The sequence below is a fragment of the Bactrocera neohumeralis genome, unplaced genomic scaffold (assembly GCF_024586455.1).
Source record: "Bactrocera neohumeralis isolate Rockhampton unplaced genomic scaffold, APGP_CSIRO_Bneo_wtdbg2-racon-allhic-juicebox.fasta_v2 cluster11, whole genome shotgun sequence".
Lineage (NCBI taxonomy): Eukaryota > Metazoa > Arthropoda > Insecta > Diptera > Tephritidae > Bactrocera > Bactrocera neohumeralis.
Window position 1 is genome coordinate 12522056 of NW_026089624.1, and position 27398 is coordinate 12549453.

Consider the following 27398-nt stretch of genomic DNA (forward strand, 5'->3'; position numbering starts at 1 on the left):
AAGAACACGACAAAGCAACTTAGAAAAATTAGCCGAGAAACAAAGAAAGGATATCGAATACCATAATAAAAGTAAGAAGGAAATAAAATCACATCTACCAGGACAAATAATATTTGTTTAAAAAAAATAGGAGATTAGGAACTAAGTTAAATAAGCCCTACAGTAAGGAAATAGTTAATGAAGATAGAAATAGTACCGTGTTAGCTGAAAAAGGACAAATAATAGGACATTTTTATTCAGAATATTACTCCCGCTTTGCCTGGCGGAAGTACAGATCCTCGACTACTCAAACTCACAATTAATAACAATAGAAAAGGGAACGGCTAGACTACAACAGGAACATTTAGGATAATACATGAAATTGACATAGAAAAATATACGGACACACTTGACCACATAGAAGCGACTATCAAAACTGAAACTATCCGCAAAGACCCTAATTACCCCTTTATATTCCACTTGATAACACAGATAAGAGCCCAACTTAACAATCTCAAAGTAGAACAAAAAATAAAAAGATCAATAAATTTCCTGGGTAACGCATGTAAATGGATTGCAGGATGTCCAGACCATGAAGACTACGAAATAACTTCAAATAAAATAAATAATGTCTTACAAAATAACAATAATCAGGTATTAATTAACAAACTTATAAAAGACAAAATTAGCGAGATAACAAATATTACAAATAATATAATTAAAACCATGCAAAATGAAAAAAGTTTAGAAATTGAAGCATTTTTACAGCTAAAATATAAATAAGAAATAACTAAGGAAGAAATTTTAAATATTGCATACGCAATACATTAGGCAAAAGCCAACATAATAAATTCTTTTATTTTATCAAATGAAGAAATAAATATTGTGAAAGAAGTAATAGACAATGACAATATTCCATATGTAAATTTAGACGAAGCACTCGAATTTTCCGAAGTAAAAATTGCAACTAATGGCAAAATTATAATTTACATTGTTAGCCTCCCAACCGCACAGAAATTTCAATAAACAACGAATGCTCATTTCTAAACGGCACCTTCATCATTTTGTATACCAACGTAACCACTGTAATCAACGGGAAAAAGTTCTATAACGAAGAAAGAACAGCAAGTAAACCACTACCAGCCATCCCACAACCGTCATCCGCACCACTCAATATAGAAGAATTCCTCTCGCTGGAGACGCTGAAACAGCTTAACTTCAACAATACAAAAGAAGTAAGTCTGTTAGAAGCAGCAAACAGAGTCAAATACGGAACCAGCATCACTCTAATCGTCATTTTAATAACCATCGCCTTAATTTTCGGGAAGAATCTTCTGATGAAACAAAAAGAAGATGAACCGAATATACTGTCACAACCGGCAATAGAAGGACTCAACCAAATTTTCAATACACCTAAAGATTCAAACGAGGACGTTTGAATTTCAAGGGGGGACTAGTTAGCACCCCATACATTCAAAAAGTATCATATGATGCATTAATATCATATGATACAAAGTAATATAATATGACACCACTAAATCGCTGAGAGTGCAACACGTGTAGTGGCAACCTGTGGGAAGCGCAGCGTCAGCAAACTCCGTACCCGTTGCAGCGGCAAACATAGGTTTAGAGTTAATTATAATTAATTGTACATTTTAGTTCTTAAGCGGAATTCAATAAAGGAGCTTAGCTCCCGGAAAACATTTTTTTTTATTAAAACTAACTAAACGTTCTTTAACTTACATACCTCCGGAAAGTCCAAAAATATAAAATTTTCATATCACTCCAGAAGAGGAATATATTCTCCACCGATTTTCATCATTTCCTCGAGCACTAAGGGTAGTCGCTAATATGCATAAATTCATTCATAAACTTAAACAAAAAGTGAAAAGATTATCAAATGATCCTTACGTACACCTAACATATTCCTACTTGCAACATGCCAAGGTCAGTCTAATCTTATATATGTAATACAAACTCGCTATATTAGCAAAGAGAAATCAAAGTTGCTTGAAAAACGACCTCTCGGAAAGGGAAGCTGACTTCTCATCTTAAACCCATTCCTGGACGATAAAGGATTAATATGGCAAATGGAAGACTAGCAAACTCCAGCCTTAGTTACAAGAACGGCATCCTATCATTATTTCAGAGAAATTTCATTTTACCTATTTAACAAATGGACCGACAAGAATTTTATACCGCAACTAAAGCCGCAAATTAAAAGAACCATTTTCATGTGTAAACAGTATACTTTGTACAAACACAAGATGCGTACGCAGATCATGGCAGCCTTACCACCTGAACGCTGCAACTATGCTCTACCCTTTACCATCACTGGGGTTGATTTTGCGGACCTTTCCAGAAAAAGGTCTCGATGTTAAGGTCTTCCTCATTTAGAAAAGTGTATGTATATGTCTTTGTATGTTTCACGACAAAGGCAGTGCACCTCGAGCTATATTCGGATCTGACTGCTGCGGCTTTTCTTGCAGCATTTGCACGCTTTGTCGGACGACGCAGATTTCCTTTAAAAATTATAAGCGATAATGGAAAAAACTTTGTCGGAGCTCAAAGAGCCCCGGAAAAGGAGTTTTTACAACTCATGAAAGAAGTCGGCTGAAATTATCAAAAAATATGCACCTCAAGGGATCGATTGGCAATTCATACCCCCATGTTCTCCATACATGGGCGGACTCTGGGAATCAGCAGTAAAGAGCTTTAGGTCCCATCTAAAGAAAACGGCCGGTAACCATAAGTTCAATTATGAGGAGTTTACTACTCGCTCGTGTCGAAGCCGTACTAAACTCTAGACCTATCTCACTACTCTCGCAAGATCCCTCCGACTTCACAGCCCCTGCCGATTCAGCCGCCAATGGAAGGAAGACTATATAAGGAATCTCCACAAGAGATACCGGTGGAAAACTCAAGAAAATGCACCAAAGCTTGGAAACTGTGTCCTTATATCGGGTGATTTTTTTGAGGTTAGGATTTTCATGCATTAGTATTTGACAGATCACGTGGGATTTCAGACATGGTGTCAAAGAGAAAGATGCTCAGTATGCTTTGACATTTCATCATGAATAGACTTACTAACGAGCAACGCTTGCAAATCATTGAATTTTATTACCAAAATCAGTGTTCGGTTCGAAATGTGTTTCGCGCTTTACGTCCGATTTATGGTCTACATAATCGACCAAGTGAGCAAACAATTAATGCGATTGTGACCAAGTTTCGCACTCAGTTTACTTTATTGGACATTAAACCAACCACACGAATGCGTACAGTGCGTACAGAAGAGAATATTGCGTCTGTTTCTGAGAGTGTGGCTGAAGACCGTGAAATGTCGATTCGTCGCCGTTCGCAGCAATTGGGTTTGTGTTATTCGACCACATGGAAGATTTTACGCAAAGATCTTGGTGTAAAACCGTATAAAATACAGCTCGTGCAAGAACTGAAGCCGAACGATCTGCCACAACGTCGAATTTTCAGTGAATGGGCCCTAGAAAAGTTGGCAGAAAATCCGCTTTTTTATCGACAAATTTTGTTCAGCGATGAGGCTCATTTCTGGTTGAATGGCTACGTAAATAAGCAAAATTTCCGCATTTGGGGTGAAGAGCAACCAGAAGCCGTTCAAGAACTGCCCATGCATCCCGAAAAATGCACTGTTTGGTGTGGTTTGTACGCTGGTGGAATCATTGGACCGTATTTTTTCAAAGATGCTGTTGGACGCAACGTTACGGTGAAAAAAACTTCGGAGAACAATTCATCTCAAGAAATGGACCCGTAAGTTGGCCACCAAGATCATGCGATTTAACGCCTTTAGACTATTTTTTGTGGGGCTACGTCAAGTCTAAAGTCTACAGAAATAAGCCAGCAATTATTCCAGCTTTGGAAGACAACATTTCCGAAGAAATTCGGGCTATTCCGGCCGAAATGCTCGAAAAAGTTGCCCAAAATTGGACTTTCCGAATGGACCACCTAAGACGCAGCCGCGGTCAACATTTAAATGAAATTATCTTCAAAAAGTAAATGTCATGAACCAATCTAACGTTTCAAATAAAGAACCGATGAGATTTTGCAAATTTTATGCGTTTTTTTTTAAAAAAAGTTATCAAGCTCTTAAAAATCACCCGATATAAGACGATAGTCTCCCCTACAGAATGGGGATCGACCGCATAAAACAGGTTCATTACGCCTCCGACGGTCATGTTCGAGTAGTTAATCTCCGCACCCAAACCGGAACGCTAACCAGACCGCTCGTCAAATTATGCTTTCAATCAACCGCCGAAGATAAAGAAACGTAAATACGAAACCAAAATGTTAATCAATTAATAAGTCGCTAAAACTGATAAACAGCTTAATGAATCGAAACCTCGAAAAACATAAAACTCCCCAAAAAGCATAACATATGTAAATGTCAGATAAAAAATGACATCCTATTAATGAGTATCGACGTCAAAACACATTCTCATCACTTCACCACACCGAAACACACCAATCACCAGAAAACTATTCAATGTTACATTTTCTTAAAAACAATGAATCTCCAAACTTTTCTGGCAATAATTCGGTTGTTGCAAGTACTGTATGACACGTAACCACGTTTTCGAAATAAGTACAAGTAAAAAAATCATATCATCCCTGTAAAAGAGCCGTATAATAGACACTTCATTTCCATACAAATCGGTATTACCTTTCATCTGTTCGTAAAAAATCGTGTAATAAAAAAAATAAATGGATCAAAGCCGAACATTTTAAAATTTCGCAGTTTAAAAAAAAATGGGATGCATATTTACAGGTATTGGCTAAATTTTATTTAAAGTAAGACATTTCGATATTAAGAATAGATTACAGCCATACTTAATATCTTATTAACTTATACCTGAACTATACTCCATAAACTCACTACATTACGACATTCTTGTAGAACCCCCAGAGATGACCTAGCGACAGATGATAGTGATGGTGAACCCAATTCCCCAATCGACGACAATGGAGCAGACGTTGCATTGCCCAACCATGAGGAAGTTCGAATACCAATTACCCGTCAGAAGACAAACAAAGCGGCCGGGGCGGATGGATTTCCGGCTGAACTATTCAAATGCGCTGACGAAAAACTGATAAAGAGCAGTTTTTTTGTAGAATAAGGTCAGACGAAAGAATGTCCGAAGATTGGAATTTAAGTGTGCTGGGCTCATTCCACAAAAAAGGGAGACCACACAATCTGCGCCAACTTCTTCTTCTTCTTTAATGCCAACAGCGCGACAGTCGTTTCTCCTTTTTGCTACAAGGCGCCAATCGGAGATTCCAAGCGAAGCCAGGCCCTTCTCCATCTGGTCCTTCCAACGGAGTGGAGGTCTTCCTCTTCCTCTGCTTGACCCGGCGGGTACTGCGTCGAATACTTTCAGAGCTGGAGTGTTGTCGTCCATTCGAGCAACATGATCTAGCCACCGTAGCCGCTGTCTTTTATTTCGCTGAACTATGTCAATGTCGTCGTATATCTCATACAGCTCATCGTTCCATTGAATGCGTTATTTGCCGGGGCCAACTCGCAAAGGACCATAAATCTTTCGCAAAACCTTTCTCTCGAAAACGCGCAGCGTCGACTCATCATTTGCTGTCATCGTGCATTTCTCTGCACCATATAGCAAGATGGGAGTAATGAATGACTTAGAGAGTTTGGTTTTTGTTCGTCGAGAGAGGACTTTACTTCTCAATTGCCTATTTAGTCCGAAGTAGCACCTGTTGGCTAGAGATATCCTGCGTTGGATTCGGAGGCCGACGTTTTTGTTGGTGTTGAAGCTGGTTCCAGACAGATAGACAAAATTATCTAAAACTTCAAAGTTATGACTGTCAACAGGTTCGTGGGTACCTAGTAGCGAGTGCGACGACTGTTTGTTTCATGACAGGAGATATTTCGTCTTGCCCTCGTTCACCACCAGACCCATTTGCTTCGCTGCCTTATCCATTCTGGAGAAAGCAGAACAAACGGCGCGGTTGTTAAGGCCAATGATATCAATATCATCGGCATACGACAGAAGCTTTACACTCTTATAGATGACTGTACCTTTTCGGTTTAGTTCTGCAGCTCGAATTATTTTCTCCAGCAGCAGATTGAAGAAGTTGCACGATATTGAGTCACCTTATCTAAAACCTTGTTTGGTATCGAACGGCCCGGAAAGGTCCTTCCCGATCTTATAGATCGGTTTAGTTCTGCAGCTCGAATTATTTTCTCCAGCAGCAGATTGAAGAAGTTGCACGATATTGAGTCACCTTACATGAAACCTTGTTTGGTATCGAACGGCCCGGAAAGGTCCTTCCCGATCCTGACGGAGCATTTGGTGTTGCTCAACGTCAGCACACAGCCGTATTAGTTTTGCGGGGATAACAAATTCAGATATCGCGGAATAAAGCAGAAGTGTTCCCTCCATAATTCTTGTATGCTTTGGGCATCGGTCACTAGATCACCTCCTTCGATTCTAGAAGAGTATGCTCCGGTCTTGAAACTTTCTGTTAGTCTCCGCAATTTTTTGTAGAATTTTCGAGCATTACCACTGCCGGCCAGCTTGTCAAGCTCTTCATACTCACCCATTTCGGGCTCTTTCTTTATCTGTGTGCAAATGAGTCTCGCTTCCTTCTTAAACTCTCGGTAGCTATCCCATCCTGCACGTGTTGTATTCGATCGTAACGTTGCGAGGTACGCAGTCTGTTTTCTCTCCACTGCGACACGACTCCTCCTCGTACCAGCTGTTCTTTTGCATTTTCCGAAAACCAATGGTTTCGGTTGCAGCTGTACGTAAGAAGCTTGAAATGCCGTCCCACAGTTCCCTTATACCGACTTCTTGACAAGTGGTCCCAGAGAGCAGGAGTGCAAGCCGAGTAGAAAATTGTTCGACCATTTGTTGTAATTGCAGCTTCTCGACGTCGAACCTTCCTTGTGTTTGTTGACATGCGTTTTTTGCTGCACAGAGGCGGGTGCGAATCTTGGCTACAACAAAATAGTGGTATAAGTCCTCGATGTAAGGACCTCCGAGCGTACGCACGTCTAGAACACTGGAGACGTATCTTCCGTCCATCACAGCATGATCGATCTGGTTGGTGGTTTTTCGATTCGGAGACAGCCAAGCAGCTTGATGAATTTTCTTATGCTGGAATCTAGTACTACAGATAAACAAATTTGCGCCAAAAATCATCCTTCTCATCCATCGATATGTTGAAGAACATCGCCTTGATGCGGATTGTGGCTAGACGTTCACCGGAGTGAATATTAGTACTCGCCGACGGAGCCTCACTCCCACCACGAATCCCACACCAAACTTGCACTCTATTATATGGCCACTGTAGTAAATGCCACAAGGACCTACTCGCCTCAGTCCTTGTCCAGCCTTTATTTTCATGAGGACATCAACCAGCTGGGCAGCAGCACCTTCCCAATTAAGGGACCGGACATTCCAGGTGCATGCCCTCATATCATAATCTTTATTTCGTTCGCCATGGTCGTCATCAAAAGGGGGGTCTCTCATCTCTCATACGTGGCGGGTCCCAAACACTGTGACGACCCTGTGTAGGGGATGTTTCGCTTTCTAATTTTACTTCGCCTTCAAACGGATGTTCTTCGGCTACCCAGAGGATATATAAAATATGAAATTCAAAATGTAGATGTAGTTGTACGGATTTCACCTATTAATGTTTATAACATAATACTACGTCCAAATTTCGTTGAAAATGGTAGTGTAGTTCTTGAGACATATAGATATAAAGAAGCGGTGTGCCACGCCCATTGTCGAAATTGTAGATCGATTCACTTGAAATACTTAAGTGCCATTTTAGCTGTAACATTTTTACCTCTTTTATTTATTTAACAAGTTATCACTTTTAGCGTGGGCGCGGATGTCTTTCGATTTCACCCAATTTCACACTGTAAGAGGAAGCAAACTGAACATTAAGCAAGTTTGGTCGACAAAGGGACCACGCCCACTTCTTGAAAATTTGCACCAAATTGCAGTTTTGTGTCCTAGTTCGGAGTTCAGTTATAGCACTTTATATGTTTTCGATTAACGGCATTACGTGTATAAGGTTTTATTACCATTTCTCAATTTTTCGCTTGTGCGGACGTACGGACAGAGTGTCGCCCGGAATTAAAATCGACTTCTCAATCTGATCTTTTGTGACGAGATACAAAATTCTCGTGCCTCTGGATAGCCAAACATCGGTTTGTTTCTAAACTTTCGAAATGGCTGGAATGATTTTGCTGAAATTTTGTGTGCTTATCGAGTACGTCTGATAATCAGCAAAGCTATATTTTGCAATGTATAACTAAATGTTTTACATTTGGTCCACCGCTGATATTATTTTTAATTTTTTTAGACAAAACATTTTGTTTTTATTATTTCACGCATTAAAAAATGCATGCAATTCCAAATTTTCACATACAAGTATATAATACCCATGAAAAGAGGATGGTCACACACGGACAGCACGAAAAAGAGCTGGCTTTATGCCGCGATGTCTGAATTTGGTATCCCCGCAAAACTAGTACGGCTGTCAGGGGCGTCGCGAGGATCCAGATCATGGGGGGTGAGTCCCTTTGAAATGCCGACTCATTTCAAGAATTTGCCGATTTAATGTACTTATATGTTTATAAATATATATAAAATAGGGATATCTCCATTTCTGATTATTTTCGAATTACGGAGAAGTTTGACAACATAATAGCATAATTCATTATTTTATTCTCAAATAAGTATTGTACATATTAGTATAATCATCATTTAATATGTTTCTCTTAATATAAAATACATATATTGTTCAGCGACGTGTTACGCGGGAAAAAACAAGATTTTCTTAAGAAATTGAATTGCAAAAAATATAAATTTCTAAGTTATATTTTCACTCTGCGATGTTTCAACATTGACCATTTTCCAACAACATCGCGCAGATCGATTTCGTCTACTTTATCCTTTGAAGAAGAAAGCAGCATCAAAGAATTCAAACGTTCATACCCCATTGTTGTACGCAAATCGTTGAAAACAAATTTCAATTTACTAAAAGAACGTTCACATGAAGCTGACGTAACAGGAGCAGTCATTATGTAATGAACAATTTTGTACGCAGAAGGAATGACTTTCTCAATTTGTACGCTACTATAGAAATGTCATCGAAAGATTTACACTCTTTACATGAATCAAAAAGAATTTGTGTTTCAGCAAAAATACAATCTAGATCTTCACTGAAGAACTTAGGTTCCAATTGCACAACAAATTGTATAGATTCTATTGTAATATTACTTCTGTTAGCAGGAATCCTGAACATCTCTTGAATGGGTTTGAAGGTTGACATAGTTTCTTGCAAATTATCTTGAATACAATTTGTGAAATTTTCGAGGACAATTTTGAATTCTTTTCTATAAAATGTCTGGAAATCAAAATTACAAGCAGTTGCTGGATTGTCGTCATATTTCTTCGGAGCACGGCGTGTTCTGTGGTGTTTCGAAAAGTCATTTTCAGGGTTGATCTGACACTTTTCAGCAAATGCAACTGAACTCGCTAGCAATGCGTTAATTTGTGAATCGTCATTCATTTGTTGGAATGACGCTGATGTGCTTTCAATCAGCATGACGTTCAATTCCTCGGCTTCCAAACTTTCCGTCAAATCGAGTTTCTTGTCAGAACGAGTTTCTTGTGAATATAAATATTGCACATATAAAAGTAAATTAGGAGATAACCGACTTTTGAAAGAATGACGATCGATAGTAAATTCATTCTTCGAACTTAAAAAAAAATATATTCAACCACTGTTATTCGAACATTGTAGTGTTTTAATAATCCTCGTGGAAATTACGAAAAGGTGTCTTTTTAAGCTTGCTTCCGCAATTATAGAGCTATTTATTGCGTTTTACTGAAGTTAGAATTTTCATAAATGCCGGCTAGTGAATTCGCAATGGATATGACGTAAAAATTAATGTGCAATAATATATGTTGATGAAAATCTTAAAAATATTCAATAAGTTTTGACAACAAATTTCCGGGTTCTTGGCAACTCTTACTGGAATTGCCGAAATGAACTTTCAAATTTTTAGTTATGATATTAAAATGGCCGAAAATGCCGACTCATTCGCGACGCCCCTGACGGCTGTGTAAAGTAAGGTTGAGCAATACCAAAAAAGCTTCGTCAGGATCAGGAAGGACCTCTCCGAGCCATTCAATTACAAACGAGGTTTCATACAAGGCGATTTCCTTTTGTGCGACTTCTTCAATCTGCTCTTGGAGAAAATAATTCGAGCCTTACAACTTAAGTATCTTCTAAAAGTGTGTACAACTGCTGGCGTGCGCCGATGACATCAATATCATTGGCCTCAACAACAGCGCCGTTAGTCCTGCTTTCTTCAGAATGGACAAAAAAGTAAAGCAAACGGGTCTGGTAATGAAGGATGGCAAGAACAAATACATATCTTCTGTCATCAAACAAACAGTCGTCGCACTCGCCACTAGGCGCCCACGTCACTGTTGACATTTATAACTTCGAAGTCGTAGATAATTTCGTATGGAAGCATTCTGTGCAGAGGAAATTTTTGGAGGAAGCATACATTCAAAACAATTTGAGAAATGCCTGGCTTTTGGTTAATATATACACTTATACAGCTACCAGTTATACAAAGTGCGTTCCAAAGTAAACAGGACTTAAAAAATGTTTTCTTCGGCAAAATCAATTTATTTTATTCAAAGTAGTCTCCTTTTGCTTCAATATAGCTTTTTGCACGGCATGTCGAACGAGTGTTTTAGCTCGTTGGCCGGTATGGCCGCCAGTATGCCGGTGCAAACCTTTTCAATGGCCTCTACGTCTGCATAACGTACAGTGCCATATCAAGTGAATACGAGGAGTGGTTAATGATTAAAATGGGATTTTTGGTCAAATAATCGTACTTCGAATGTTGGATACTGAGCAAATTTTGATCGTCAGTCAATTTGAGCGGAATAAACCGTGTATACACCTTTCGTAAGCCCAAATGTTCGGTGAAAATGCGATAAGTCGATGTTTTGAAGATGTTCAATTTCTATGAATTTCAATGATGATTTCGGCAGATTTTTGAAGAATTCACGCACAGTTTCGATGGAAGTTCCGGTGATTAGGCAGATTGATTGGCCCACATTGAATTTGTTGAAACCACTCGTGCACTCGGTATAGGCAATCATCGCCATAAACTTGTTTCATCAATTGAAACGTTTCGGTAAAGGTTTTACCAATTTTAAAACAAAATTTAAAGTTGGCTCTTTGTTGAAAGCTCAGTTTCGCACCGATAACGAAAACATACTGACCCTTAAAACACTCTCTTTCACTTCCAATAGTTGAAATGTCATGAAATTCTCACTGAACAGTCGATACAGTTAGCAGATTCTAACGCACCAATCGACATATAGATGGCGCTAGATTCAAAATGTCCGGTTTACTTTGGAACACACTTTGTATTTATAGAGATATCTACGTATTTTCTTAAATAAGAGGATATTCTGAATATCCTTTGGAACCATGGTGTTTGTCAGCATTTAGAAACCCCGGATTTGGCGTGTACCAAGCACGATTTAATGAAATCCATGCAAAAGCACGCTGTATTATTGGAATATTTACGGGAAATGAGACTCAATTAACTAAAATTAGTTATAAAATTAGAGATCATATTATGTTGTCTTTAGGCAATAATTGAATGAAACGTTCCGACATTTGAATTCATATTTTGTTTTAATAAATATATTTTCAATAAAAACAAGAGCTTGGAATTAACATGTCGTAAATGTTGATGTCTATTTTTGAACTCTTCTCTTTAAAACATCAAGCTCATGAGTTTTAAACGGAAACTCCACAACTTTTACTTGCATATCTGCTTTAGGTGCCTCTTCTTTTATTTGTAGCGATCCCTTCTTTAAAGCAGTTAATTTCTCAAATTGATATGAAATTGGATTTCACTTTCGACAGTGGGCTCCGTTAAGTTTTAGCGTCAATGCATCCCATAACTTATTTGCTACAACTTTGCCTTATTCACAATTAGGCAAACTAGTTTCTGCCAAGTCCTGATGCTGTAGCATAAAATCACACCTAAATTGTTTTACGCATATTTATTTTGTTTATTTTTTCCTTAAATCACTAGTCATGTAAAAGGAAAATAATTTACATTTTGCCTCCGACTATTTGTAACTGATTTATTTACAACTTTTTTTTTAATTCGTACTATAACGTTTCTCAAATAGCTAACGAATGATATTTCGATTCTTTCGTACAAACGAGAACATGTTATCGAATGAGGAAATTTCAAATTTCGAAAGTGCGCATTCCATAGCGAGTACAATGATCCGAAAACGAAAAAAATATATAAATTTCGCTCGTTAACGGGTGCTGCGATTAAGGCCCAGCTTTGAAATCGACGAAAAGGTTGTGTGTATCGATCCTCTTTTCACGGGTCTTTTCCAAGATTTGGTGAATATCTCGTCAGTTGTACATTTTCCAATCAGTGTGTTGATGGTGGGATTCAATCTTTTACACAATAGGCTTGATAGAACCTTATATATGATGTTGAGGAGGATTATTCCACGGTAGTTGGCTCAGAATTTGGGGCCTCCCTTTATGAGGATTGAGCAAAGCATACTTAAATTCCAATCGTTGGGCATGCTTTCGTCCGACCATATTCTACAAAGAAGCTGATGCATGCTCCTTATCAGTTCTTTGCCGCCGTGTTTGAATAGCTCGGCCGGCAATCCATCGGCCCCCGCTGCTTTGTTGTTCTTTAGACGGGTAATTGCTATTCGAACTTCTTCATGGTCGGGCAATGGAACTTTCACTCCATCGTCATCAATTGGGGAATCGGGTTCACCATCTCTTGGTGTTATGTTTCCACTGCCATGCAGCAGCCTGGAGAAGTGTTCCCTCTATAATTTTAGTATGCTCTGGGCATCAACTCTCGGTGTCTATCCAATTCCACACGTGTTCTGGTTGATTGTAATGTTGCGAGGAAGGTTGTCTGTTTTCTCTCTACTGCGACACGGCACTCCTAACGTACCAGCTGTTCTTTTGCATTTTCCGAAAACCAATGGTTTCGTTTGCAGCTGTAAATAAGGAGCTTGAAATGCCGTCCCACAGTTCCCTTATAACGACTTGCCAAGAGTATAAGTCGAGCAGAAAATCGTTCGGCTGCCTGTTGTGATTGCAGCTTCTCGACGTCAAGCCTATCTTGTATTTGTTGTCGTGCGCTGTTGTGATAACTTTTGGCGAGAGTATGGATTGTTCCCTTCCTTATTTACTTTCATTTCTATTGAGTTAACATCGATTAATAAACTGACAAAATTTCTTTAGTTACATTTTTCGAAGTGTGTTACCATAAATGAGAATCGAAACAAATTAAAACGGAATTTCGCTCATTTATGAGTTGCGTGTATCTTGGTTTATTTCTGAAATATATTTAATTTGCCCAGTACAATTTCTTGTCGGCTTTACTTTTGATTTTGATAACTATAAAGATCCACAAAGACAATGAATATAGAAGAAGTTTTATAGCCCTGACATACGAGAGCGCTAATATGCATTAGCGGGCTTAATTTACATTTCCTTGCGCTTTTGAACTATGTTAATGCAAGTTAGTAATGCACAAAAATTTCGTGCATTTAGCTGAATTTACTAAATTTGAGTAGGCAACACTGCCCAAAAATGGCTAGTTTCTGCTATTGTTTGACAGCTGTCGCTTGAAATCTGCCACCTTGTTTGTGTTTACAGCTTCAGAGGTGAACAGTTTTTATATTGCTAATTAAATTATGTGCAAGTATATTAACAAATTTTAATAGTTTTAGATGGCAGAAAATAAACAACGCACAGTTTGCTATCCATTTTTCCGAAATTCTTAACTTTTTCGCACAGTTTTATTTCACTTTTTTTTTAATAAATAAACAAATTTCACAATCAGCTGTCTAAATGCACAAGTCTGCCGTCTGCCACCATAAAACTGCAATGCGCATTAGCGTTGCTTAAGGCGCATTAACTTTGCTCGTCTGTCAGGGCTATTAGATATTTAGTTATTTATAACCAACTTTGGAACCCATATTTTGGCCTCTCTACCTATTTTATCGGCTTAAAATTTCAGGTTGCTTTCTTCCCAAATGCGGCAATTTTGTTTGTTTACATACCTATTGGGCTAGAAATAGGTCTGCTCGCTCTAAAAAATTTGCCTCGAAAACGTCGAATCTTCTTGGAACTTTTCAAGAGTCCATAGAGCGAAGCCATGTCGCTTGGGAAGGTTGAGGGGCTTCAGTTCTTGCACAAGCTGTATTTTGTACGATTTCAATTTAAGATCTCGACGTAAAATGCGCCAAGTTGTTGCATACGTCAGTCATTGTTGCTGCGTACAGCGCTGAATCGACTCTCCCCGGTCTTCTGTATTTTCTTCACTGCGAGTTAGACGTGGTCTATTCGGTCGAATATTATCCAATGATTATTGCTGGGTCTCAAGAAGGTACGCTCAGTAGGCCGATTATGTTGACCATAGGTTGAGCGAAGCACGGAAACACATTCTTTACAGAACGTGAATTTTCGTAATAAAGTAGAACGATTGTAGTAAATGTAGTTCAGGCGTAAGTCCTTCTATGATGAAATGCCAAACAATACTGAGCAAAAATAATATGACAGCTTGACACGACTCACTCATGATTTGTCAAAAAAAGGCTCTTGAGAAAAATACATCTACTTGGATCACCCGTTAAAGCAAATATTAGCTGGGAACTTTGTGCCTCAGAAGATTTTCGATGCTATTTGCAATGCCAACGAAGCTTTGAATTATCCAAGTTAGTTTTTGAAAGTTTGAAAACTGTAAAGTGGGACACGCTTAGAACTTGGACTCTCGCTCAAATTGAACAAAATGTTCTGTACCAAATTAATATATCACAAAATATCCATATATTCACTGCTGAATTTTTGCACCATCTATGGATCAAATTTCATGGATTAGCTACGACACAATTACGCGTATTTGATCAGTTGATTAAAAGAAAAATATTGAACGAACCAGCTAATAGAAAGCCTATCTAAAAGGAAATTGACAGAAAAAATGTAGACTTAAAGCTATCTCAGAATGATAAAACTGGACTGTTTTATCGTAAATTACCTACTCGAAGTCTCCTTGCGAAAGGCGCAGTTTCTATGCAAAGCAATAAAAAAGGATTGGATGACAGCTGAGGAATGGTTTCGACAATTCAGAGGGGGTGAAAACGACACCATGGGTAAGCCAGCCGGCAGAAGACCTGTCACAACGAATACCGATCAAATCATGGAAAACAGTTAGTTAGACCGGCATGTGGCATCGCCTAAAAGATGGGAGTTAGTCACCAAACCATTTTAACCATCTGCAGAAGGCTGGATACACAAAAAAGCTTGATGTTTGGGTGCCGCATGATTTGACGCAAAAAAACCTTCTGGACCGAATCTACGCCTGTTATATGCTGGTGAAACGGAACGAACTCGACCCATTTTTGAAGCGGATGGTGACTGGCGACGAAAAATGGATCACATACGACAATATCAAGTGAAAACGGTCGTGATCGAAGGCCGGTGAATCGTCCCAAGCAGTGGCCAAGCCGGGATTGACGGCCAGAAAGGTTTTGCTGTGTGTTTAGTGGGATTGGAAGGGAATCATCCACTATGAGCTGCTCCCATATGGCCAGACACTTAATTCTACCATCTACTGAGAGCAACTGGACCGTTTGAAGCAGGCGATCGACCAGAAGCGTTCAGAATTGGCCAACAGGAAGGGTGTAGTGTTCCGCCAGGACAACGACAGACCACACATTTCGTTATTGACTCGTCAGAAGCTCCGGGAGCTCGGATGGTAGGTTTTATCGCATCCACCACATTGCCCGAACATAGCGCCAAGTGATTACCATCTGTTCCTGTCCATGGCGAATGGCCTTGTTGGTGTAAAGTTGAACTCAAAAGAGGCTTGTGATAAGTGGCTGTCCGAGTTATTCGCAAATAAGGAGGAGGGCTTCTACGAGGGGGTATTATGAAGTTCCCGACTAGATGGAAACAGATTATCGAACGAAACGGCGCATATTTGAACTAAATCCGATCACTGTAAAACTTTTTATAAAGCATTGAATAAAAAGCAAAAAAGCGGAAGGAAGATATTTGACAACCTTATACATATACTCTATAGCTGACCCCGCAGCCGTTGTCCTGAGTGAAGTTATGTGTTTTGAAATGAAAAGAAAGTTAAATTTATCATTTGGTTTTTGTTTTTTTTTTTTTCAATGTAACTCAGCTTGATAAACAACAATTTTTGGTTTCTGTTCCGGTGTACAGAAACGATGGTTTTGCAACTCGTGAGCACGCCACGGCCGTGTGAAAAACATAAGATTTCCAAATTTATGCCTCACACTATGCGACTCTCTTTAGGTGATTGTCATCTCACATGCAATTTTCACTGGAAACGAAATACGTTTGAACTGAAATGGGAAATCGTTAGAACTCAAGGGAATTCGTAGAATCAAGCATTCTGCCCTTGTATTCGATAGGTGTGTCACAATCAGTCGGGTTCCATTACACAGGTTCGTGGCATGATGATTGCGAAGCATAATAACGACCGATCCTACTTTGAGACGCAAATGATGCGGTGGCATACCAAGCCTGTCCAAAGAATTTAGAATACCACTGGATAATTCACGGCGCTGTCTTCATTGTCAAGACGATCGATCGATTTGTATGAGCGCAAGTCTCCCGGAATTTGACTTTGATTCTTTTAGTTTAAGTCAACAACATCGGTATTTTTGGCAGCTAACATTGCGCGTGCACTTAAGGAATCGTAGTTACGATAATTTGGCCAATGTCCGAACATTTGTGATGAGTTCATCTTTCGTGAATTGACAAAGGGAAGATGGAATTGATATCGAACCACCGGAAGTATCAACCGAAATTCTACCATTTCCAATTTTTAGCGAAGGCCATGTAAAATGTCTTCGGCAATGTCTTTTTTGTTCGTATCCCATAATTGACGCGGATTTGAAGGTTGATATGTCGAAATGATTATCGCGAAAAGTGTGCGAACTTCATTTTCATTCCAGTGATTAACGTGTTCCAGCAATTGTTATTACTGGCTTACTTCTCCAAACCTTGCACATACGATACCATTCACAGTAAGCAATGACTCAAATAAAGTTGAACCGCGTACATTAATCAATAGCAACCGAAGATAGAAGCAGTCGTCGTTTTTCGGGTGGATTCTGTAAATTCGTCCTAATGCATTAGTTGAGAGCACATCTGGATTTCAATCTACTGGTTGGCCTTGCTTTCTGCGCAACTATTTCTTCAACGATGCATTCCATGTATAATATCAGGGTATTTCCGAATAGAGCAACGTTCTCGTAAACGGATCACTGACAAAAGTTGACAAAAAACTCGTCAATGTTAATTTTGTTGCTGGCGGTGTTTCCACTGGCTGTACTGTATTCTTTGAGTTGAAATGCACATTAATATAAACACATAAATAGCATGGTTTGAATTTGGTTAGCATTTTCATTAATGTTTAAAATGAAAAAAGTTGTTGTAGTGACATAACTACAATAGTTGGACATATGCTACCGCGGAGTTTTTTGCAGACATTGTGATGTTCTTCAATATTGCTGTACATTATTTTGTTCTATCGCTAATAGTTTCGGCAGCGCATTCGACGAAAGACATTTTAAGACTTATTTTTCTACACCTTCGGTTACATTGTTCAAATTTTACCAAGGATCCCTAATTTTTTTCAAAATGCAATGTAGCCTATGTCAAATTGGAAGAATGTAGCATTTTATTGGTGAAAGAATTTTTTAAATCGGCCCAGTACTTTTTGAGCCTATTCATTACAAACATACAAACATACAAAAATAGGTACAAATTTTTCCTTTTTATAATATTAGTGTAGATATAACTCATACACTGACTGACAAATTCTGCATAAGATTTGTTAGAAAAGCGAAAATCATTATATATAAGTACATATCTAGTATATGGGAGTTGGGGTAGTATCGACCCGACCTTATCTATAAACTATTATCTTGCCACATATTAAAAAAAATGTTGTCTGGGTTACATTAAGGTACTTCACATACAATCACCATATCATATGGAGGCAGCCGGATGTTCGAGAATCCTGGCAATAGTTATATGGGGGCTAGGTCAAGTTTTCGCCCCAATTGTATCTATTTTAGGGACAAAAATCTACTGTTGTGAGTAAAACATGTTCTGTAATTTTCTGTGAGATAGCTCAAATATATTGGCCAGTATATCCAGCATAAGGTCACCCGGAAGTTCAAAAATCTTAATATTAGGTATAAGGGGGCTCAAGAAAGTATTGACCCGATTCAACCCGTTTTTGTCACAGAGAAAACATTTCGTCAGAAAAGGATTTTGTCCCCATTGACTGATACGTTCAGTCAAAAGGCAACTATAAATGCTAGGATTTACATATTCGGTATCTAGGGGACTGCACAGTTTTGTTTGGATTTGGACAACTTAAGAAATTATTAGTACAAAATTGTATCCCGTTATATTAATTACTTCTTGATTTGTGTATTGGAAAGTGAAAGAATCAAGTGGAATTTAAAATTAGGCTATATTAAATGTAGGCGTGGTTACTGCAACCAGCTAACCAATAGGCTTCATTCCAACTCCACCGCGCTTAGGTGAAATAAATACAGCGGATGGAGCCATTTTAAGACCTGCTCAGGTTTTACGACACACAAGGAGTGGACCCCGAGTTACGTCGCCCCATGCTGCCAACTACGACCTTAGTCTCTACGACAGTGCAATCTGCACCTAGTTCTTGCACTGCGGCGCCACTCGACCAAAGGGGCCTACAGAGTACCTCCACCGTTCACAGGGGCTTAAATAGGCAGCATGACTTCCATTTTTATCCACTATATCACTTCCAGGATCTCCCACGGACACCCGCGACAAACTCGGATTTTACAATTTTACTGCAACGAAGTTCGGAACAGGATCGTAGAGATAGTCGTCAGCCGGGTATTTTGCTCCTTTGGACAACCGAACCTTTGTTAATATTAACAAAGCTAACTGGGTCGGCTTCACAAACCGAGAGCACCTTCACTGCTTTACTCATTCCTAGAGATGCAATCGTTGGCGAGCGTCACATCCGCAACTTGATCGCAGCAGTTACCGATTGCTTTATCCCGGCTGGAAAAATAGTAGAACTCCGTCCTAATTTCCCTGCCGAAGCAGCTGTTTCAAATAATGAGCGTAAATCCTTACGCTATGTCGATCCCTGCGAATGAGGGATCTCAATTTGGAAATTCGGCAAATGGTAAACCAACATAAGCGGACGAAATGGACAGAGGACCTGAGGTCCTGTAACCTCTCCACCGGTGTTAGTAAGCTTTGGACTACTGTCAAAGCTTTGCCTTATCCAGAGAGACCTGATGACCGAGTTAACCTCACGAAATCTGCGCTCATTCCATCGAGGTAAAAACTAAAAACTGAGAAGAAGAAAGGGTGGTGTCTTCTCCCCGTGTTTAATTTCTACAACTCGGAATTCCCTCACCCCTTTTTCTTGGTTACTGGCGTAGATACCGCTTACGCGATTATAGCCGAGTTAACAACAGCGGACCAGTCGTTTTTTCTTTTCGTTACGTGGCGCCATTTGAACAATCCAAGCGAAGCCAGGTTCTTCTCCACCTGGTTCTTCCAACGGAGTGAAGGTCTTCCTCTTCCTCTGTTTCCCCCGGCGGGTACTGCGTCGAATACTTTCAGAGCTGGAATATTTTCGTTCATTCCGACAACATGACCTAGCTAGCTTAGCTGCTGCCTTCTAATTCGCCGAACTATGTCAATGTCGTCATATATCTCATACAGCTCATCGTTCCATCGCGATATTCGCCGTGGCCAACGCACATAAGACCATAAATCTTTAGCAGAACCTTTCTCTCGAAAACTCGTAACGTTAACTCATCAGTTGTTGTCAACGTCCATGCCTCTGCACCATATAGCAGGACGGGCATAATGAGTGGTTTATAAAGTTTAGTTTATGTTCGTCGAAAGAGGACTTTATTTCTCAATTGCCTACTCAGTCCGAAATAGCATCTGTTGGCAAGAATTATTCCGCGTTGGATTTCCAGGCTGACACTGTTGGTAGTGTTTATACTGGGTCCTAAATAGACGAAATTATTTACGACTTCAAAGTTATGACAGTCAACAGTGACGTCCCTGGAGTTCGCTCCAGTCTTCTCATTGGGTTTGGCCCTTTGTGGAGATTCGTGGTGGCTGTGGGTAAAACCCAAATCGCGGGAAGAACTGACTTGTCAGTCGAATGTGGAGTTGCATTGCAACCGGGTGCCGGTCCCAAAGTACGGCAGAGGTTTTAGATGGGCCTCGAGCCCTACCAAGGTGGTTAGTGTGTCCTTACCGCACTGCCAATTGGTACTGAAAATCCTTACCCAATTTTCAGGGCGCTGATCGACGCATTGTATTGATCCGTTGTGCTTTTGAGCACCGTGGAGTTAAGCTTTTCATAAGCAGGATCCGACGTAAATCACATTGACAGTTGTCAACAGTGACGTGAGAGCGAAGTCGCGAGTGCATCGACTGTTTGTTTGATGACAGGAGATATTTCGTCTTGCCCTCCTTCATTACCATACCCATTTGCTTTGCTTCCTTGTTCAGTCTGGAGAAAGCAGAACTAACAGCACGGGTGTTGAGGCCGATGATATCAATATCAACGGCATACGCCAGCAGCTGTACACTCTTATAAAAGATTGTATCTGTTCGATTAAGTTCTGCAGCTCGAATTATTTTTTCCAGCAGCAGATTGAAGAAGTCGCACGATTGGGAGTCACCTTGTCCGAAACCTCGATTGGTATCGAACGGCTCGGAGAGATCCTTCCTGATACTGACGGAGTTCAGACATCGCGGTATAAAGGCAGCTCCTTTTCGTACTGTCGAAAGCAGCTTTGATATCGACGAAGAGGTGGTGTGTGTCGATTCTCCTTTCACGGGTCTTTTCCAAAATACGGCGCATGGTGAATATCTGGTCGGTAGTTGACTTTCCAGGTCTAAGGCCACCCAGATTAGGTCCAATCAGTTTGTTGACAGTGAGCTTTAATCTTTCACACAATACGCTTGATAGAACCTTATACGCGATGTTGAGGAGGCTTATCCCACGATAGTTGGCGCAGATTGTGAGGTCTACCTTTTTATGGATTGGGCAGAGCACACTTAAGTTCCAATCGTTGGGCATGCTTTCGTCTGCTCCATCGTCATCGATTGGGGAATCGGGTTCGCCTTCTCACGGCGTTGTGTGTTCACTGCCATTCAGCAGGCTGGAGAAGTGTTTCCTCCATAATTTAGGTACGCTCTGGGCATCGCTCACTAGATCACCTCTGGGGGTTCTACAAGAGTATGCTCCGGTCTTGAAACCTTTTGTTAGCCGCCACATTTTTTCGTAGAATTTTCGAGAATTACCCCTGTCGGCAAGCTTGTCAAGCTCTTCTTACTCCCTCAACCCCCATCGGAAATTTCTATCACCTCGTACGCTGATGATGGTACGATAACGACGTCGGGCAATAGAATCGATGGCATGTGCTCAAACGTAAACGGCTATCTCTACGACCTTTCTCGTTTCCTCCCTGCTCGGAACTTAAGACTGTAACCCACTAAATCCACAGCGACCATATTCACAAACTGGACGAAGGAGTACAAACTTGACCTCAATATTGCAGTCGATGGCAGTTAAAATTCCGACTGTCAATAACCCTAAAATACCTCCAACACACCGTTTTCAGACTTTATGAAATAAAATTTTGAGGTTTGCAAAATAACCTGACGTCTTGAAATTTTTTGAGTATTTTTTAGTTTTCAGAACCCTTAAATACATATAAGTTATAGTTTTTTTGCGAAAATAACATACTAATTTTGAATGGGAAAGTAAAAAAATTATTCTATGTATTGACCATTGCTTTTTACACATTTTGGCCACCTTTCGGGCAGTTTGTTGATACCATACTAATAGAAATGTTCGTCTGTTGAAGTAAACCAATCAAACAACCAATATTTGACTTCCCCGTAAAAATCAAAGTGCTGATCAGCCAATGCGTGTTCCATCGATGAAAATAAATGGTAATCGGAAGTGGCCAATTCTGGTAAATACTATAGGTGGAGTAGCAGCTCCCAGCTAAATACTATGATTGAATACTGTACCGATTTTGCTTTGTGTGCGAGTGAATTGTCGTATAACAAAATTTCACAAGTGATTTTTCGGTTTTCCACTTGTCTTTCATTCAACTCATGTGGCACCCATTTTCTATATGCAGATTTGTTGCAGACCTGTAGTATGATGATTGAATAGGTTATCACGATTAATTTGTTTAATTCGTTTGCAAAAAATATACTTCAGTTTTATCTTACTAAACCAACCCATATTTATTATATACGAATTATATCTGAATATAATTGAAACATTAAAACTAACACAGCTAACAATTAATCTACAAAATAAATAGCTCACTATATGCAAGTAACTAAACTTTAAAACAAAAAGTAAACTTAAAGTTATTGCAGTGACAACATTTAAATCTCATGAAATTTGTATTACATTAACATCACCACCTCTCATTTGTTTATCCGTCAACAGCGACTTGGTTGGATCGGATTCACTAAGTACACTGCATTCGGCTACCGTTGGCAAGATTTGAATTGCTTGGATTGATTCCGCTTCGAAGAAACTATTTAGCGCATTATTTTTTGATGCTGGCGTGTCGAAGTTTTGTTCAGCTCTTATTTCAACATATGTTGGTTTAATTTCTGTAAGTAGTGTTGAAGCATCGAATGCCTGACATGACTTTGTTATTGACGGCCATGTTTTGCAACACCGTAAATCATATTCGACGTGCATATATTTCCGTTTCGATTTTTTCATATTTCTTTCGCGGCGCAGTTGCACTTTTTGAAAGATTAAATTGTCAACAACGTATATCTCAACAATGACATGTACTAAAAAGTTGGCAGCTCCATAAAACAACATCCACAACCGAAAGCGGAAATCGTTAGGTACAACTAGTTGGAAAAAGTCTCGTATCCATTGCGAAGGATAACATACTAAATAACAAACAATTGCAAGATTTGTAACCAATGAAAAGCAGAAAGGAACATTCGACCAAATTGGTTTTCGATATGGCGCTCCCTTAGAAAATATAAATGCAAGTATAATATACTGAAAACTGGATATCGCAAACATAGTGTAGTTTTCGTAGCATCCTAAGTGATCTTCATCACTGTGTTTGAAAGCAACAAACCAGTCCTGTTGATGCAACTGATACCAACCTATAAATAAAAGAGACACTTTGATTTTACAAGGAAATTTTGTTTGAAAATTAAATAAGACAAGTTTATGAAGCCAAATACAAGCCTTTGCTGACAGAAAATATTTCTCCTATTCGTACATTGTGCTCATCATAAGGTACCCCTATGTGTAAATAGTATTTCGCAAGCTTCGTTTAATTACAAAAGAAGAATAAAGCACTTATAACAATATTGCAGATCTAAAATGTTATTTACTAAACATATGTAAAAAGTATCCAAACCATGGAAAAGATCAGAACACTGTTACAACCATAAGCACTTTTTATAATAATGCAATAAAAATGGTTGAATTAACACATGAATTAAATTTGTTTAATTGTGTAATCCCATATACGGGATTAATAATTTAAAAAAATACATATTTCAACTTCGGGAGTGAAAAAAATTCCAAATACGGAATTAAAAAACGGTAACTCCGGTAATACGGTAATCAAATAAATCGGAATAAACATTTATTCTTGATTTTTTATTCCAAGTACCAGATAATTTCAAGCATATAATTTAAGCAGATAAATATTTTATTAATTTAATATTTTCATTCACATTCAAGCGATTTAAATTTTATTCATATTTCGATTTGATTTTGGGATAGAAAATTTAATTTTAAATTTTAACTGTTAAAATAAAAAAATATATTTTTTAATTTCCACTCCTAAACGCATTAATCTAATCTTAAATCAGAACATTGGAATTAAAAATTTAATTAGCTTAATTTAATTTTTCTTTAATTTATAAGAACGAAAGCAGAACTATATTTAGAGCCACGAGCAAATAACCCTTAAGCTCTTTTGCATTTAATAATACACATGCCTTCATTAATAATATCGCAACACTAGTACTAATTTAATAAAAATCATATTATTTTTGAACTTACCAGCCATTTGGAATCCAACTACGACAAGTAAATGCAATATTATTGATGCTAATGGAGCTAAGGATATAAGCGAGTTTAAAGGAACTTGTTTAGCGAGTGGTCCAACGTACGCCCCTGTTTTGCCAAAAAAAAATGCGAACACAGATATTAGTCCTAAATCAACATATAAATACTGCTTATCCGTTAAGTTGGAGTCAATGGAGTATAATATCATAACCGATATAAATTGCACCATAGAATAAGCAGCCATGTATTTAAATATACCAAATGATGTAACTAGTGCAGCTCTTCCTTCCTTGATGATATATGGCACACATTCAATTGTAGCATTACGCGAAGTAAATGGTGAGGCAATTGCAGACTCAGTTTCGCTTAACGAAATACCAGTATGTGCAACTTTTAAGGCACCACAGTCGTTTGCACCATCACCACACATAGCAACGCAGTAGTCAAGTTGTTGAAGATCTATAATTAGAGCTTGCTTTTGTTCCGGTGACATACGTGCAAAAATGGCGCCACGTACTACAAAATTTTTCAATTCATTCGGGAAATTTTCTCGTACAATCTGCCATGTTCTACCAATCATTGCGAATCTGTAATTGTTCCGCCAGGTAGGACGATGACATTTTTTCTCGTGTTTACAGCTAACAACACCTAATTCTGGATCTTGGTGCGTCCATGTTTCACAAGTCTCAACACTCGTTAGGCTATTACTGTTTGGTAGTGTCATTGACACACTACTTAATGATAAGACGTCACCATTAAAGATTTGGAAATTCTCAGTTTCGCAAACTCCATCAATAGAATTAGCGGCCGAAGATTGCAATGATATTATATCCGATATATTTACTAAATCTTTAGTAGCATCCTCACAACCACCTATATCAAGTGTGTAGTAAAGTTCATAAGCATGTGACTCTTTCTGAAGCACTTGTCGTGCGTTTACAGTGACAACCGCTTGGTCCGACGAAACAATACCACAGTCACGAGCTACACTTATCGCCGTCAAGAGATTATCTCCGGTTATCATAACCGTACGAATATTGGCATTGGTTAATGATGCTATCACCTCACTTGTATCCGGTTTTAGGCGATTTTCCATTACAACGAAACCAAGAAACTCAAGATCACTTTCAACTATTTCACGTGCCAAACGTTGTGCCTTTATATAACTCATTTTGAAACTAAGTGGTTTAAAAGCCATTGCGATAACACGATATCCGCGTTTTGCAAAAAATGCTAATTGTTTTGAGTAATTTTCTGGCAAACTGCTTGGTTGGCAAAGCTGCTGCATCATCTCAGGAGAACCCTTGCAATATACATTGAAATTTGAGCCACTTAGACGGCGGGTAATAACGGACATCCGCTGTAAATTCGAAGTGAATGGAAACTCTCGAACAATACCATGATCATTGTTTGTTTCACCATTAAGTAAACCAACGTCAGCCAATAAGTCATCAATAGAAGACTGACGCTGTACTGAAGCCGCCGCAATATTCGATTCCCCGTGAAGATTTTCTTAAAACAAAAACTGAATAACTTGTATTGTATTTATTATATAATAGTGATTTACCTTTCTTAGGCTGTCTTACAATAGTGGGATGAATTAGACTATACTTTTGACAGTCTGGAACATTTTTTTGGTCTTCTAAAGTCCAACCAGTAGACTCAAACATCTTCAAATCCAGTGGGTCACCCATCAGTTTTCCATTCACTATAGTTATTGAATGACATGTTACCATCCCAAACAAAAAATTACCATAAGGTAAACGCTCAATCTGTTTGATGGGCATTTGAAACTCATTTGTAACAGTTTTCGGAACTACACCCCACATATCTAAACCTTCTTCCGTAAGAGTACCCGTCTATGAAATTTAAAGATTCAAATATACATAACAATTCCACAAAGCAGCATTTTTTATTGTCGTACTACCTTGTCGAAACAACAGCAATCAATACTACCAGCAACATTAATGGATCGCGGAGAAATACAGTATATATTTTTTTTCTTAAGGCGCTTTTGGGCATAAAAGCGACCGACAGTCATGGCGGCTGGTAGTGCTGGTGGAACAACAATTGTTATAAGATCTAAGGACTCCACTGCAATTTTTACCGCATCTATACCTCGTGAAACCTAAAATACAAGACCAAATTCAGTTAAGTGAGATATTTATAATGTATGGCGCGTATAACTCAGCAGATTGTGCAACATACTTTCGCTGATCATAAAAGAAGCTGTCAAAATTTTTAATATTTATATTTCTGCTACAATTTTATAAATATTTTCGCTTATAGCGGTACACTAGGCTACTCCGTTGCATTGCTTAATAATGCTAGTTTTTTTCACGGGGATTACGGGTTTTTTGTAAACCCTGAAATCTAAAGAGATAAATAAGAAAAATCCATGCGAAACGAGTAAAATTCCAATGTACAGTACGGAAATTTACTCTCGCTAGTGTTTAGGTAAGTGGAAAGGGATATAGTTGTGAGGGTCATTTCAGCAAATTCTGTGCCGACGCATGTCGCAGGCTATGTTCGTAAATGCATCATGACTTGCAGCATAAGCAACAGTAGCAACACTGCAAGTTTGAGGTTTGATACTTCTTATACAATTTTTGACAATTTGCAGATACATTTGTTTGCATTTTTGAACGCGTATAGTACTAAAATGGAAATTTTGCTGAATCTAACACTAGACGAAATTTGTGAGCAAAGAAATGATAGATTTTCTTTAAATTTAAGAAAAAGAAGGGTATTGAAGTCAAAAAGAAAAATTTGTAGGTACAAATGTTTGTCTTTAAAAGAAAAATACCTAAAAACAAATCATTTATTAAAACAATAAAGTCGTTTCCCGAGGACATATTCAACCGTACTCTCAGCAATAACTGCGTCTCCGCATTACTGAGATTTTCACTAAAAATTTAAAAATAATAATTTATACAATTATTATTAACATAATTTAACTAAATTCCAATACAAAAATTAAAATAAAACAGTTTTGCACTTACTTTTCGTCAGACATCGTAGTTAAATGCAGTAAAAAAATTTTTGATAGAAATTATGTATGACAGTTGATAGAAGTGTAGCTTTTTTGAACGCTTGATTATTGCAGTGTTGCAATATTGCATTTCTGAACGTTCTGTTTGTTATGCAATCGTCATGATGCGCG

The 27398-nt window shown here is 38.6% G+C and overlaps 1 protein-coding gene across 12 annotated transcripts in view; it reads right to left on the reverse strand.

Moving 5' to 3' along the window:
- Positions 1-22390: 22390 nt before the first annotated feature.
- The window catches only part of LOC126765911 (polyamine-transporting ATPase 13A3), an 89087-nt gene continuing 84079 nt past the window's right edge, over positions 22391-27398 (reverse strand). For all 12 annotated transcript variants that reach the window (XM_050483591.1, XM_050483592.1, XM_050483590.1 and 9 more), the window contains exons 8-11: positions 26163-26363; positions 25803-26094; positions 24230-25747; positions 22391-23316 (exon numbers count right to left, since the gene is read on the reverse strand). In XM_050483591.1, the coding sequence (XP_050339548.1) occupies positions 22571-23316; positions 24230-25747; positions 25803-26094; positions 26163-26363 (2757 nt within the window). In that variant the 3' untranslated portion in view covers positions 22391-22570. The remainder of the gene's footprint in view (positions 23317-24229; positions 25748-25802; positions 26095-26162; positions 26364-27398) is intronic.